Source organism: Mobula hypostoma, chromosome 6 (genome assembly GCF_963921235.1).
Source record: "Mobula hypostoma chromosome 6, sMobHyp1.1, whole genome shotgun sequence".
Taxonomy (NCBI): Eukaryota; Metazoa; Chordata; class Chondrichthyes; order Myliobatiformes; family Myliobatidae; genus Mobula; species Mobula hypostoma.
In genome coordinates, this window is record NC_086102.1 from 48,837,533 (window position 1) to 48,852,833 (window position 15,301).

At 40.3% G+C, this 15,301-nt stretch overlaps 1 protein-coding gene across 8 annotated transcripts in view; it reads left to right on the forward strand.

Moving 5' to 3' along the window:
• Positions 1-15,301, forward strand: part of caska (calcium/calmodulin-dependent serine protein kinase a) — a 415,030-nt gene that overhangs the window by 60,362 nt on the left and 339,367 nt on the right. For all 8 annotated transcript variants that reach the window (XM_063050785.1, XM_063050787.1, XM_063050788.1 and 5 more), the window contains exon 2: positions 8,602-8,714. In XM_063050785.1, the coding sequence (XP_062906855.1) occupies positions 8,602-8,714 (113 nt within the window). The remainder of the gene's footprint in view (positions 1-8,601; positions 8,715-15,301) is intronic.

The following is a 15,301-nucleotide window of genomic DNA, read 5'->3' on the forward strand; positions in this document are numbered from 1 at the left end:
ATCTCTTGCAGTGTTCAGGGCTTCCTTCATCATTTCAGTAGTTTTCTCTCGCTCTTCACTGTCATCAGTCATGCAAGTCCTGGATGGACACTGTTGTGCTCAGATGTAGAAAAGTTCTTCATTGTGGTTTCTATAACACTTTTGTTTTGCCAGTCAGAGTTGGTATCCCTGAGCTGAACCTCTGAACCTGTAGAACTGGTGTGCCTCTCTTAGTCTGTCCTCTACCCCTTGACCTGTTTGGCATCGGTGACTCTCCCAAGAGTCAAAGCGTAAAGCCAACATGACTCTCCAGGTCTTTGAGGCATGCAAGTCTCTAAACCATAACAAGAACAAATGGATAGCAAGGGACAAAACTGGTCCTCTTGAAGATCAGAGTAGTTAATAATGCATGGAGCCAAAAGAGATGGGGGAGAAATTAAATGGATTTTTACATCTGAATTTATTTCGAAGAGGGACAGAGTCCATAGAAGTGAGACAGAACAGCAGTGAGGTTATGGACTGTATACAGATTACAAAGGAGGAGGTGTTCGCTGTTTTAAGGCAAACTTAGGTGGCTACATCCCCAGGCTCTGACAATGTGTTCCCTCAGATCTTGTAGGAGACTAGTGCAGAAATTGCAGGAGCCCTCTCATATTTAAAACACCCTTAGCAACAGGTGAGGCGCTGGAGGATTGGAGGATAGCTAATGTGGTTCGGTTGTTTAATAAATGCTCCAAGAATAAGCTAGGAAATTAAAGGTTGATGAACCTGACATCAGCAGCGGGTTAGTTATTGGAAGGTAAATCAGCATGACTTTGTACATGGTAGGTTGTGTCTAACTAATCTTGGAGAATTTTTTCGAGGAAGTTGCAAGAAAAGTTGATAAAGGCAAGGCAGTGGGTCTTGTCTAAGTGGACTTTAGCAAGGCCTTTGACCAGGTCCTAAGTGGGAGGTTGGTCAAAAAGGTTCAGCCGCTTGGCATTCAAGATGGGACACTAATCTGGATTAAACATTAACTTCACAGAAGAAGCCAAAGAGTGAGCTTTAACTTGAACTTGAAAGAGTGGTTGTAGATGGTTGCCTGTCTGAGTGGAGGTCTGTGTCTAATGGCATGCCGCAAGATTGTTGTTGGGTGCTTTTTGAATAGGTAATTGAATATGAGGGGTATGGAGAGCTATGGTCTGGGGGCAGGTTGATGGGACTAAGCAAATTTAATAGTTTGGCACAGAATAAGTGGGCCAAATGGTCTGTTTCTGTGCTGTCGTGTTCTTTGACTCTAAATGCAGATTTGGATGAACAGGGAATGTGAAAGCTTCATGTGGATTAAATTTGTAAAGGTACAGCAGAACTTAAAATGTCAGATAGCCTATGTTAGGAGTTCTGCAAGAGGAGAATTGGCCCTGATGCTGAATTTTGACCCAAAGGTTCAACGATCCTTTCCTCCCACAGATGCTGCTTGGCCCACTGAGTTTCTCTTGCAGTTTATTGCTTCGGATTCCTGAATCAGCAGTCTCTTGTGTTACCAGCCTATGCAAAAGCTCTAAACATTTCAACTGATAGGCAATGTTTGCAAAGATGAAAGTCTGTAATGGGCAGCCTGTGGGTGGCAAAATGCATGAAGAAAAATTGAACAACTCTCATAGCATAAAGTAAACACTTGACAGCTTGAAGTAGTGGTGTTGCAATGTGAAATAGTGGCAACAGTGGTCACTGAACATTCATGATTTCCTCCTGCTCTAGATCTTATTAACATTCCTTCAGTTTTGTATGGTAACTGGTAAAGTAAAGGCATCTGTTAGTCTTGCAAGACCATGGATCTGCACCTGGAAAGTCCAGGGCGCAGGCCTGGGCAAGGTTGTTTGGGAGACCAGCAGTTGCCCATGCTGCAAGTCTCCCCTCTCCATAACACCGTTATTGTCCAAGGGAAGGGCGTTAGGACCCATACAGCTTGGCACCAGTGTCGCTGCGGAGCACTGTGTGAGCAAGTGCCTTGCTCAAGGACACAACACAGTGCCTTGGCTGGGGCTCGAACTCACGACCTTCAGGTTGCTAGTCGAATGCCTTAACCACTTGGCCACGTGCCCATGGTAACTGGTAGGCACTATGAATAGCCTGTTCTTGGACCTCCAGAGCTGGAAAATTAGTGTCAGGAGGAGTGATGGTTTGGAAGAGTAACAGAACAAAGTGTTAATCTGTTGCAAAGAAACCAAAAATTCAAGAAAAACCTTAAATTATATATTTTTAAAAATCAGTAAGTGTGGAGCATTTCGGAAGTTCAGACCTTTGCTGGAGAAAGATGATATTTGTACAACTTTCCTGTCCCTCCTTTGGAGGGGGCATTGAATTTACTGGCATTAAGAATGAGATATTTCAAAGGTTCATTTATTATCAAGATAGACAACTCTGAAATAAGACTATATTGTACCTTCTACTGTTTGACTGTTTTTAATAGTAAAAGTAATACACTAACCTTTGTGATTTTATGAAAAATGATGGTACTTTTGTGCAGCACCTATTCATTTCAAGTCAAGTCACTTTTTATTGTCATTTCGACCATAACTGCTGGTACAGTACACAGTAAAAACGAGACAGTGTTTTTCAGGACCATGGTGCTACATGAACAATACAGAAACTACACTGAACTACGTAAAACAACACAAAAACTACACTAGACTAAGACCTATCCAGGACTGCGTAAGGTGCATAAAACAGTGCAGGCATTACCATAAATAATAAACAAGACAGTAGGCACAGTAGAGGGCAGTAGGTTGGTGTCAGTCCAGGCTCTGAGTATTGAGTCTGGCTTGGGGGAAGAAACTGTTGCATAGTCTGGTCGTGAGAGCCCTAATGCTTCGGTGCCTTTTGCCAGATGGCAGGAGGGAGAAGAGTTTGTATGAGGGGTGCGTGGGATCCTTCATAATGCTATTTGCTTTACGGATGCAGCGTGTGGGGTAAATGTCTGTAATGGCAGGAAGAGAGACCCCGATGACCTTCTCAGCTGACCTTACTATCCACTGCAGGGTCTTGCCATTCGAGATGGTGCAATTTCCGAACCAGGCAGTGATGCAACTGCTCAGGATGCTCTCAGTACAACCTCTGTAGAATGTGGTAAGGATGGGGGGTGGGAGATGGATTTTTCTCAGCCTTCGCAAAAAGTAGAGACGCTGCTGGGCTTTCTTTGCTATGGAGCTGGTGTTGAAGGACCAGGTGAGATTCTCCGCCAGGTGAACACTAAGAAATTTGGTGCTCTTGATGATCTCTACAGAAGAGTCGTTGATATTCAGCGGAGAGTGGTCGCTCCGTGTCCTCCTGAAGTCAACAACCATCCCTTTTGTTTTGTTCACATTCAGAGACAGGTTGTTGGTTCTGCACCAGTCTGTTAGCCACTGCACCTCCTTTCTGTATGCTGACTCATGGTTCTTGCTGATGAGACCCACCACGGTCGTGTCATCGGCGAACTTGATGATGTGGTTCGAGCTGTGTGTTGCAGCACAGTCGTGGGTCAGCAGAGTGAACAGCAGTGGACTGAGCACACAGCCCTGGGGGGCCCCCGTTCTCCGTGTGATGGTGTTGGAGATGCTGCTTCCAATCCGGACTGACTGAGGTCTCCCAGTCAGGAAGTCTAGGATCCAGTTGCAGAGGGAGGTGTTCAGGCCCAGTAGGCTCAGCTTTTCGATCCATTTCTGAGGAATGATTGTGTTGAATGCTGAACTGAAGTCTATGAACAGCATTTGAACGCATGTGTCTTTTTTGTCCAAGTGGGTTAGGGCCAGGTGGAGGGTGATGGCAATGGCGTCATCTGTTGAACGGTTGGGATGGTATGCGAACTGCAGAGGGTCCAGTGAGGGGGGCAGCAGGGTCTTGATGTGCCTCATAACGAGCCTCTCGAAACACTTCATGATGATGGATGTGAGTGCAACGGGACGGTAGTCAGTGAGGCTACCATCTCATTGCACTCTCATCCGTCCCGTTGATTTCCCACTAAAGAGATTTACACACTTGTGCAAAAAAAAACCTCAAGCTTCCTGACTCGTTCACCTTTTCTATTTGCTCCCTCTGTCCCGATTAATATTGATTGTAATCAAATGAATTATACTATTTCTAATTCACTTTCAAGTCTGTTTCCTGATGTCATATTCTGATTTTTTTTCCCCTCAACTAAGGTAACTGGCACTACATCTGAATTAATAATTTCTAAATATTAACTTTTAAGTTTGTATTGTCAGCGATATCAAAGCTATTGAGTGAATGTTTACCCAAACCAGCCATGTATTTTCGAAAAAGCAAGTTTTTTTTGTGAGAAGTAAGACAAACGAATATCATCAAATGCTTGAGACTTCACTAACATTTTAAAAAGAGAGAATTGCTGAGGCTCAGATATTTATGATAGTGAGCTTGAACGTGTTTAACTCTATCCCTGCAGTATAAATCTTATTATGTGCTTTTGTATCGTTCGTAATCATGAGTGTAAATTTGATAAAAATGGACACCCATCTTCAAATTAATGCTTCTCATTTTATTGTGCAGTAAGCAACTAACTTGCATTCCTCATAATTTTTTTCCAACATATGTGACTTGAGAGTATGATTGCTACAGTGGTACTCATCCTGACCCATGATGGTATTCAATATCTTCAATGACAGGTTTAAGACTACACAATGCATGTAATGGAATATGTGTTATTTTTATTAAAACTACATCCACTGGCAATTGAACTGATAAGCAGAAGTTATTGATAGAAAATATCTGGCTAAAGAACAAGAAGGGAGTTTCTTTTGCAGAGTGAGTTATGATCTGGACGCATGTGCTAAAACAATGATTCAGTGGTAATTTTCAAAAGGAAGTACTTGAATGGGATTAACTTGTCTGTGAATGAAGAGCGGAAAAGTGGAACTAATTGAAAGCTATTTCTAAGAACTAGAACAGGCATGGGAGTGGCAGTGTGTGCAAAAAAACTGTTTCTCCTTTGTAAACACATACATGTAGCCTTTTACATTCTTCACAGTTGAACTTACAACTTAATTCTTCAAAAAATTCTATAATTGCTTATTATTTGAACACAGTAACAATTTATTTGGACAATATCTTTCTGGTATGGAATCAAAACCAAGTAGTCTGAATGAAATGGTCCTTTCTGCTTCATTTAGAGTTATTTTGGCTATTATAGATGTATTTTTGCTAGAAGGGAAGATATGGTCGAGATTTAAATAAAAGGCAGAAAATTGAAGCATTCACAAATTCATAAACGGTGTGTACCAGGTGATAATTATCACTTTTTTAAAAAAAAAGAGCGAACATTTTTGGCTACATCGGAAAGATAGATGTGTTCAATTGCACAAAAGATAACTGGATATTGTATACTGAGCTATTTGAACAGTATTTTGAAGCAAATGTAATAGCGAATAAGAAACGAGATAAAATTTTGCTGAGTGCATGGGTTTAAAAACATAGTTTGCTTTGAAGTTTGACTGCTCCAACCAAACCAGCAGAAATGAGCTTTGCTGATATTGTGTGAATAATGCAGACACATTTAGAACCAAAACCATTGTTGATTACAGAACATTTAGGTTTCATAAGTGGACTCGGGGAAGGGGAGTTCATTTCTGCGTACGTGGCTGAATTGAAAAAATTGAGCGTTGTCATTTCAATGATGGTTTTAATGATGCACTGAGAGGTTGCTTTGTGTGTGGAATCTTACAAGAAGGTATTCAAAAACGGCTCCTTAATGAAACACGACTTGCATTTAAAAGAGTAATGGAAATCGTTGTTATGAGGGGTGATTGATAAGTTCGTGGCCTAAGGTAGAAGGAGTCAATTTTAGAAAACCTAGCACATTTATTCTTCCTACATTTACACACTTAGTCCAGCGGTCGTGGAGCATACGGATCCCTTCTTGGTAGAAGTCGGCGTCTTGGACCTCCAGAAGTGGTCCTCAGCAGGGGTGATTGCTAAGTTCATGGCCTAAGGTAGAAGGAGATGAGTTATTAATTCCAAACTTTCTGCATTTTCACTCAGAGTTGAACTGCATCATAACTCATCTCCTTCTACCTTAGGCCACAAACTTATCAATCACCCCTGCTATGGACCACCTGAAGGTCCAGGACATGCTTGTTACATGCACGTGCAGTTCAACTCTGAGTGATAATGCAGAAAGTTTGAAGTTAATAACTCATCTCCTTCTACCTTAGGCCACGAACTTATCAATCACCCCTGCTGTGGACCACTTCTACAAAGAAGGGATCCGTATGCTCCACGACTGCTGGACTAAGTGTGTACATGTAGGAGGGGACTATGTTGAAAAATAGATGTGCTAGGTTTTCTAAAATTGACTCCTCCTACCTTGGGCCATGTACTTATCAATAACCCCTCATACAATGGAAACAGTAGACAGATGCAATTGAGTTGCAGTCTAGAATGAAAGTGAGCGTGAACAAAAATGCATTGTTTAAACAGAAACCTGCATGGCTGAACAAATTGTGTTACCATTATGGCAAGGGCTGACATGCATCGGACCAATGCAGATTTAAAGGTAAAACATGCAGAAAATGCAACAAAGTGAGACACAGACAAAAATAAATGGACTGCACAGGGAAGAGATGAAGATAAAAAGCCAAGTTACAATTTCAAAAAGAGCACCAATCTTAATGCTGTTGATGAAAAATTTGATAATGACGAGAGTGACACAGGACTGGCTAGCCTTGAGATTTACAATACAAAAATGGGATTTGTCAGATGTTGTGGATGAGGAAACAAAGAGGAGAGATGAAAAAAGAGAATACGCCAGTGAATGAAATGGACCTTCTCAAGATCAAGATGCACATATTAGAAGAAGGAAGAAAGGTGTCCAAAGTTCTCAGGGCCACTTCCTGCAGTCTCAGAGTTGGTTCCTGCAGTAACCACGGAAGAGGCCTCAGAACCTGAAATTGTTTTCACAGCCACAAGTTTTGCCTGCCAAGCAGAGTTATCCCCTTGTCAGTAAAGACGTTATCCCACAAGTACAAGAAAGATTTCACAACAATTAAATCTTTAGGCCTGAATGGGACTAAAATTTATTATGCAATGGATGTATGTATAATAACTGTATTATATAGTGTACTGTGTATTCTATATTAAGTTGACATTTATAACGAAGCAAGGAGGAGTGTTGTGTATTTAATATTTGAGTAATCTTGTAATTATGCTATTGGTTAAGCATTTGTGTTCATTTAAATAATTCACTACAGGTTATATATAAAAATACGTGAATTGCACATTTCATTACGCTACAATGTGATATGTGCATACGTTGCTTAATGTAAAAGACAAAGTTAGGCTCTCATCTCCTGGCTCTCTTGTTTTCCTTTGAATTAATTTAATATTTTGAAGTTACAGAACATAACACTCCCTACCTGACAAACAAATGCCTGGCTTATGTTCAAAGCTGAATGTAAATTTATTATCAAGGTACCTGTATGTCGGCATATAAACTGAGTTCCAGTTTCTTGTGGGCATACTCAGTAAATCCAAAAATCATAATAGAGTCTATAAAAGATTGTACCCAACAGAGTAGACAAACAACCAGTGTGCAAAAGAGAACAAATTGTGCAAATACAAAAGGAAAAAAAGATAAATTAATAAATAAGCAATAAATATTGAAAACATGAGATGAACAGTTGTGGTTGTGGGAACAGCTAAGTGATGGGGCGTGAAGTTGAGTGATTTTATCCCCTCTGGTTCAAGAGCCTAATGGTTGAGGGGAAATAACTGTTTCTGAACCTGGTAGTGAGTCCCGAGGCTCCTGTACCTTCCTCTGATAGCAGCAGTGAGAAGACAGCATGAACTGGCAGACTGTACATATGATTGAGCTTTTGGGAAACTGGTATTATGGATTTGCTGGCTGCTATGAGGCTATAGGTATCAACTCTACCTGGGAGCTTTATTCACAGCTACTTTTCAGACTTCTGACTTGCTTGAGTTGTGAACAGTTCATCGGAGTGGAACCTTGTCATAACCTTGGGATGATCTGAGAATGAGTATAGACTCTGGGCCAAATGATCATTTTATATGATGGATATGAAAGTATGTTATTGCCCAAAGTCAATATACTTTACTGAGTTTTTTTCTGCATGCATCTGATACAATGCTGGTTATACAATTCTCATTTGTCCTTGTCAAGTAGCTTGCTGATTCAATAGTATATGAAAAGTGAAATTGTTAACGCACAGGAATATAAGCTTATACAATGAGTGGAATGTTGGAGTTCTGTATGTACAACTGAATAAGTGTGAAATTCATAGAATTAATGCATTACTGATTTGAACTTGTGCTTTTAAAATTAAGTTTGGACTTTTTTGTCATACCTCCATATATCTGTTTTGGGTAGATTAATATTTGAGGACAATGCAAATAATATTTTGCTTTAAATCACCAAAAATATCAAAGTAGTTACACTCTTTGTAAGGTGAGAATGTTTTATATATAACTATCACATCGAAGAAAGCAAATCTTCATAAATTTCATGTGAATTATCATCTCCTTTAGGCTTGTGTATTGTTCATTCATGCTTTTATGCTTATGAACATTTGTGTATCTTTTGGGTTTTCCAGAAATATATGGTTAAATTTTAAAATCTTTGAATTACAGGGGACCATTCAGTGTTGTGCGACGATGTATTAACAGAGAAACAGGACAGCAGTTTGCTGTGAAGATTGTGGATGTGGCCAAATTCACTTCCAGTCCTGGTCTGAGTACAGAAGGTATATGATCATAAATTTTAATTGTAAAATTATGAACCTGGCTTTTGTAACTTCAAAAATAGCTTCTTAAAATAAATACTTTATCTGCTTCTTACTCTGAAAATGCATCTTAAGTTCCCGGAATGTTACTCTAATGCACAATTTTCATTGAGAGAGGATCTTGCTAACTTGAAGCTGGTTAGCTTTAAATATCAGGTTTATTTGTTCTAAACAGGCAAAACATTAGTAATCCTTGAGTCCTTAGAAACTGGTAATACTGAACGAAAGTTGCCTTTATTTTCCCCCTTACTTTTTCCTGTAACCTGTGGTTCTTCATATGTGGACTGCTCGTTTGTTTTCTGTAAGTACTACTGTACTAAGCTTTAAGATTCCTCTTCATTTCATTTTTACAGATTTGAAATTGTAACTGCCTCCTTGTTTACTTCTATGTGAGCATCTTTTTTTCAGTTACTTTTCTGTTCAAGTAGCTTAGTTTGTTGCTGTGAAGAATAGTGGACAGTATTGAGGATTTCTGAAGTTGTCTGAGTGATACTAAATGTGGAAAGAAATGCTGTATTCATCCTTTGGCCAACTGCTCTAATAATTTCATCTATTCAGTCCACCCAATGAAGATAGCAGATGCCTTTGTCTAATACTCTTCAAATCTTTAAATCTGTGTTCGCCATTTTCGCAATTTGACAAAACAAAATGTGGAGTAATTCCTATCCAGCCAGACATTTAACAAAACCCAGATAAAAGCAACTGGTGGCATTTACTCTGTTATAATTGGTGAAAATCTGTGCCTGCCAAAAACTTCAACAATAGTTTGTATCAAAGTATATAATCAAATTCTCACTGTACATTTTTTTTTACTTGATCCTTACTACCCACATCACTTTAAAGCCATCATATCACTTCTTTCTTAAATGAAATGAATTCCCATTTTCTCTTAAGAGGCTTAACTACTTGAGGCTGTCATATTTTCCTTGGATCAACTAAGGTCCATGATCGTTACAAAATATATTCACACACTTGACACTATATTCCAGTATACATGTGATAGATGGGTGAATCTGAATCTGAGAAGGGATTGGCTTAGTTGGGCATCTGATTACTAATTAAGTTAGGCACAACATTCTGGGCTGACAGGCCTGTTCTGTGTCCTAAGGTGTATGGGAACACTACAATTTGCAATTTCTCATCAGAGTCAAAATATTCCTGACTTGGAATAGCATTGCCACCTCTTTGGTTATCGCTAAGTTAAAATCACGTAACTCTCTGATCAGCAGACTTGGAGTAATCCTTTCCTATGTTGGTATTATACTTCATAACAAGACTAATAGTACAGTGTTCTCATTGGAATTGGATATCTGGTATTGCCAGGTAATTTGAATGAATTTTAGTACACACGTGGGGCGGAAGCAATCCAAAATGCAATGCTATGCCTTAAAGAGACCCTAATTATGAACAGGAACACTTGTATTTTATATAAACTAATAATTGTCCCTGAACTCTCAATTGACTTAGAGGTTTTTGACCAATTTCCCACTCATTAAATAGGCGGTGTACAATCTGTTGGCCGGAGTGTATCCAGCATATAGATACATAATTTTAAAAATAATAAGTATCATAAGTGCCTATACTTTCCTGATGAGCCCCATAAGCTGAAGTAAATTTTCTTGATAACAGCCTAGGCATCTGGTTGTTATCATTGCTGTTTTTCAAAGTACGTGAATGAGAATTCCCACAGTAATGTTGGAGTATTATAACATTTCTGAAGTATGGTCACAACAGCTAAGCTGGCAATTTTAGTTCATCTGAAAGGAGAGATCTTTTGTATAATTTGAGGATGTTTATGAATGGCCACGTACTAAAAGATACAATACACATAGAGCATTGCTTGATTAGATATTTCTGAGGGTATTTAATTTCAAGTTAAATTTTACAGTATTTCACTTCTAATCTGTTTCCTTTGAGAGATTAAAGTCTAATATTTGCATCTTAATTTTATTACCTGCATTAAGAGAATGAATGAAGCAGTAGGAAACCTCATTAAGGTTTCAGTAATATTTAACTGGAAAAGTCCTTTTTATGTATCTGAATAATTACTGTTAGCAGCCATCTTGAAAATAAGAAAGCAAACGCTTGCCAAGTTATAATCTTATTCATGGATTATTCTTAATTAAAATTGGGGCGTATCAGCGGAGATGAGTTTAAATATCACAGGAGTGGAAGTTGAAATGACGAAGTGTTCATTTCACAGACATTCATAAACCTGTGATGGTTGATAGTTCCCTTGTTTTCAGGAGAGAAGCTGATGACAACGTCAGATATTCTATTATATTTTATGCCTTCATAGATAGTACTTGGTTCATGTGATTTTCTGAATTGACATTAGCCACTTCTTTTGGAGAATTTTAAAAATATATTAGTTTGTTGTTGGCTCTGAGTTTCTGTGGTGGCTTTTCGAGATGCTTAAAAAGCGGAAGGAGATGAGGAAAGCTTTAGCAAGATGCTTGAAGCACCATGAATGCGAGGAAAGCTTGAAAAGCCATTGTTCTTTTGTATTCTGTTTCATATGTTTATACGATCAATTCCTTCATAAAACTTACATATTAATTGGAATTTGTCATGCGTCAAGGGGTATAATAATATAGTTTGAAGCAAGCCTATAAATGTTTCAGTCGTTAGACTGCCATTTTTCCCTTTTGGATTTCACAGGAAACCAACCCTAGCTTTTCATTACTGACAAAGACCTATTGAGAGTAATTCTTTGAAGCTGGATTCGGCATCTTTCAGCTGACATTGTTCGAATCAGAGAAAAATGGAAAAAATGTTGGGTGGTGTCAACAGGGCTGGCAATACCTGAGGAAAGAGTCAGCATTTCAACTCAAAGATCCTTTGTCAGAAAAGAGAAAACTTGCTTCTAGTTTTGACAAAGGGTCTTTGACCTGAAACATTGTTTCTCTGTCCTTTGATGCAATATTTTGTTTTATTCCAGTCAGGGCTTCCGCAGGGGTTGGTGTTGGGACTACTTTTTATGCTGTATATCAGTGATTTAAATAATGGAATAGATGGCTTTGTTGCTAATTTTGCAGATGATATACAAAGGTGGAGGGGGAGGTAGTGTTGAGGAAACAGGAAGGCTGCAGAAGGACTTAGTTTAGGGCAGCGGTCCCCAACCACCGGGCCGTGGACCGGTACCAGGCCACAAAGCATGCGCTACCGGGCCACGAGGAAATGATATGATTTGGCTATACGAGTCAGCTGCACCTTTCCTCATTCCCTGTCATGCCCACTGTTGAGCCATTATGCACGTGAGGTCATTACCTGCGTGTCATCCATATCAGCGTGGGAAGGAGATCAACTTTTCGAGCTTACAAATGAAGGCGGGCTGAAAAGTATGTTTGACATAACATCTCTGCCGGCATTCCGGATCGAAGTCAAGGCTGACTATCCTAAGGTAGCCACGAAAGCACTGAAAACGTTGCTTCCATTTCCAACATATCTCTGCAATGAATGCAACGAAAACTAAATTGCGGAATAGACTGGACATAAGGAACCCCCTTCGAGTATCACTGTCTCACATCACCCCTCGATAGGATCATCTTGTTGCAGGAAAACAAGCCCGGGGCTCCCAATGATTCGGCGATATTGGTGTGTTGCAATGATTTTATATGTTCACGGGGAAGATATGTGGTGTGTGTTTAATATCCAAATGTTACTTAAAATGTTATGATGCTATTGACTTATATAATCATATAAGTCAAAAGGCCCCCAAACAGTAGCATGGAGATTGGGTGCAAGTTGAATAGGGAGTTAACAATGGCATGTGGCAAAGGAAATGTCGCAGTAGTTATGGGGGATTTCAACATGCAGGTGAACTGGGAAAATCAGGTTGGTGCTGGACCCCAGGATAGGGAGTTTGTAGAGTGCCTACGGGATACATCTTTGGAGCAGCTTGTACAAGAGCCGACCAGGGATAAGGATTTAGTGTTGTGCAATGAACAGGATTTGATAAGTGATCTTGAAGTAAAGGAGCCATTAGGAGGTAGTGACCATAATATGATAAGTTTTTATCTGCAAGTTGAGAGGGATAAGGGCAGATCAGAAGTGTCAGTATTGCAGTTGAACAAAGGAGACTAGACTATGGAGCCATGAGGGAGGAGCTGGCCAAAGTTGACTGGTCGGATATCCTAGCAAAAAAGACAGTGGAACAGCAATGGCAGGTATTCTTGGGAATAATGTACAAGGTGCAAAATCAGTTCATCCCCCGGAGAAGGAAGGATTCAAAGGGGGGAAAGTGGCCACAGTGGTTGACAAAGGAAGTCAGAGATAGCATAGCATTAAAAGAGAAGTATAACAGAGCTAAGGTGAGTGGGAAGACGGATGATTGGGAAATTTTTAAGGAGCAACAGAATTTAACTAAAAAGGCAATACGGGGAGAAAAAATGAGGTATGAATGCAAGCTAGCTAGGAATATAAAGGAGGATAGCAAAAGTTTTTTTTAGGTATGTGAAGAGAAGGAAGATAGTTAAGAACAATGTTGGGCCCTTGAAGAATGAATTGGGAGAAATTGTTATGGGAAACAGAAATGGCAGATGAATTTAATAAGTACTTTGGATCTGTCTTCACTAGGGAAGACACAAGCAATCTCCCAGATGTATGGATGGGCCAAGGACATAGGGTAACAGAGGAACTGAAACAGATTGACATTAGGAAGGAAATAGAAACATAGAAACATAGAAAATAGGTGCAGGAGTAGGCCATTCGGCCCTTCGAGCCTGCACCGCCATTTATTATGATCATGGCTGATCATCCAACTCAGAACCCAGCCTTCCCTCCATACCCCCTGACCCCTGTAGCCACAAGGGCCATATCTAACTTCCTTTTAAACATAGCTAATGAACTGGCCTCAACAGTTTGCTGTGGCAGAGAATTCCACAGATTCACCACTCTCTGTGTGAAGAAGTTTTTCCTAACCTCGGTCCTAAAAGGCTTCCCCTCTATCCTCAAACTGTGACCCCTCGTTCTAGACCTCCCCAACATCGGGAACAATCTTCCTGCATCTAGCCTGTCCAATCCCTTTAGGATCTTATACGTTTCAATCAGATCCCCCCTCAATCTTCTAAATTCCAACGAGTACAAGCCCAGTTCATCCAGTCTTTCTTCATATGAAAGACCTGCCATCCCAGGAATCAATCTGGTGAACCTTCTTTGTACTCCCTCTATGGCAAAGATGTCTTTCCTCAGATTAGGGGACCAAAACTGCACACAATACTCCAGGTGTGGTCTCACCAAGGCCTTGTACAACTGCAGTAGTACCTCCCTGCTCCTGTACTCGAATCCTCTCGCTATAAATGCCAGCATACCGTTCGCCTTTTTCACCGCCTGCTGTACCTGCATGCCCACTTTCAATGACTGGTGTATAATGACACCCAGGTCTCGTTGCACCTCCCCTTTTCCTAATCGGCCACCATTCAGATAATAATCTGTTTTCCTATTTTTGCCACCAAAGTGGATAACTTCACATTTATCCACATTAAATTGCATCTGCCATGAGTTTGCCCACTCACCCAACCTATCCAAGTCACCCTGCATCCTCTTAGCATCCTCCTCACTGCTAACACTGCCACCCAGCTTCGTGTCATCCGCAAACTTGGAGATGCTGCATTTAATTCCCTCATCCAAGTCATTAATATATATTGTAAACAACTGGGGTCCCAGCACTGAGCCTTGCGGTACCCCACTAGTCACCGCCTGCCATTCTGAAAAGGTCCCGTTTATTCCCACTCTTTGCTTCCTGTCTGCTAACCAATTCTCCACCCACACCAATACCTTACCCCCAATACCGTGTGCTTTAAGTTTGCACACTAATCTCCTATGTGGGACCTTGTCAAAAGCCTTTTGAAAATCCAAATATACCACATCCACTGGTTCTCCCCTATCCACTCTACTAGTTACATCCTCAAAAAATTCTATGAGATTCGTCAGACATGATTTTCCTTTCACAAATCCATGCTGACTTTGTCCGATCATTTCACCGCTTTCCAAATGTGCTGTTATCACATCCTTGATAACTGACTCCAGCAGTTTCCCCACCACCGACGTTAGGCTAACCGGCCTATAATTCCCCGGTTTCTCTCTCCCTCCTTTTTTAAAAAGTGGGGTTACATTAGCCACCCTCCAATCCTCAGGAACTAGTCCAGAATCTAACGAGTTTTGAAAAATTATCACTAATGCATCCACTATTTCTTGGGCCACTTCCTTAAGCACTCTGGGATGCAGACCATCTGGCCCTGGGGATTTATCTGCCTTCAATCCCTTCAATTTACCTAACACCACTTCCCTACTAACATGTATTTCGCTCAGTTCCTCCATCTCACTGGACCCTCTGTCCCTTACTATTTCTGGAAGATTATTTATGTCCTCCTTAGTGAAGACAGAACCAAAGTAATTATTCAATTGGTCTGCCATGTCCTTGCTCCCCATAATCAATTCACCTGTTTCTGTTTGCAGGGGACCTACATTTGTCTTTATCAGTCTTTTCCTTTTTACATATCTATAAAAGCTTTTACAGTCCGTTTTTATGTTCTCTGCCAGTTTTC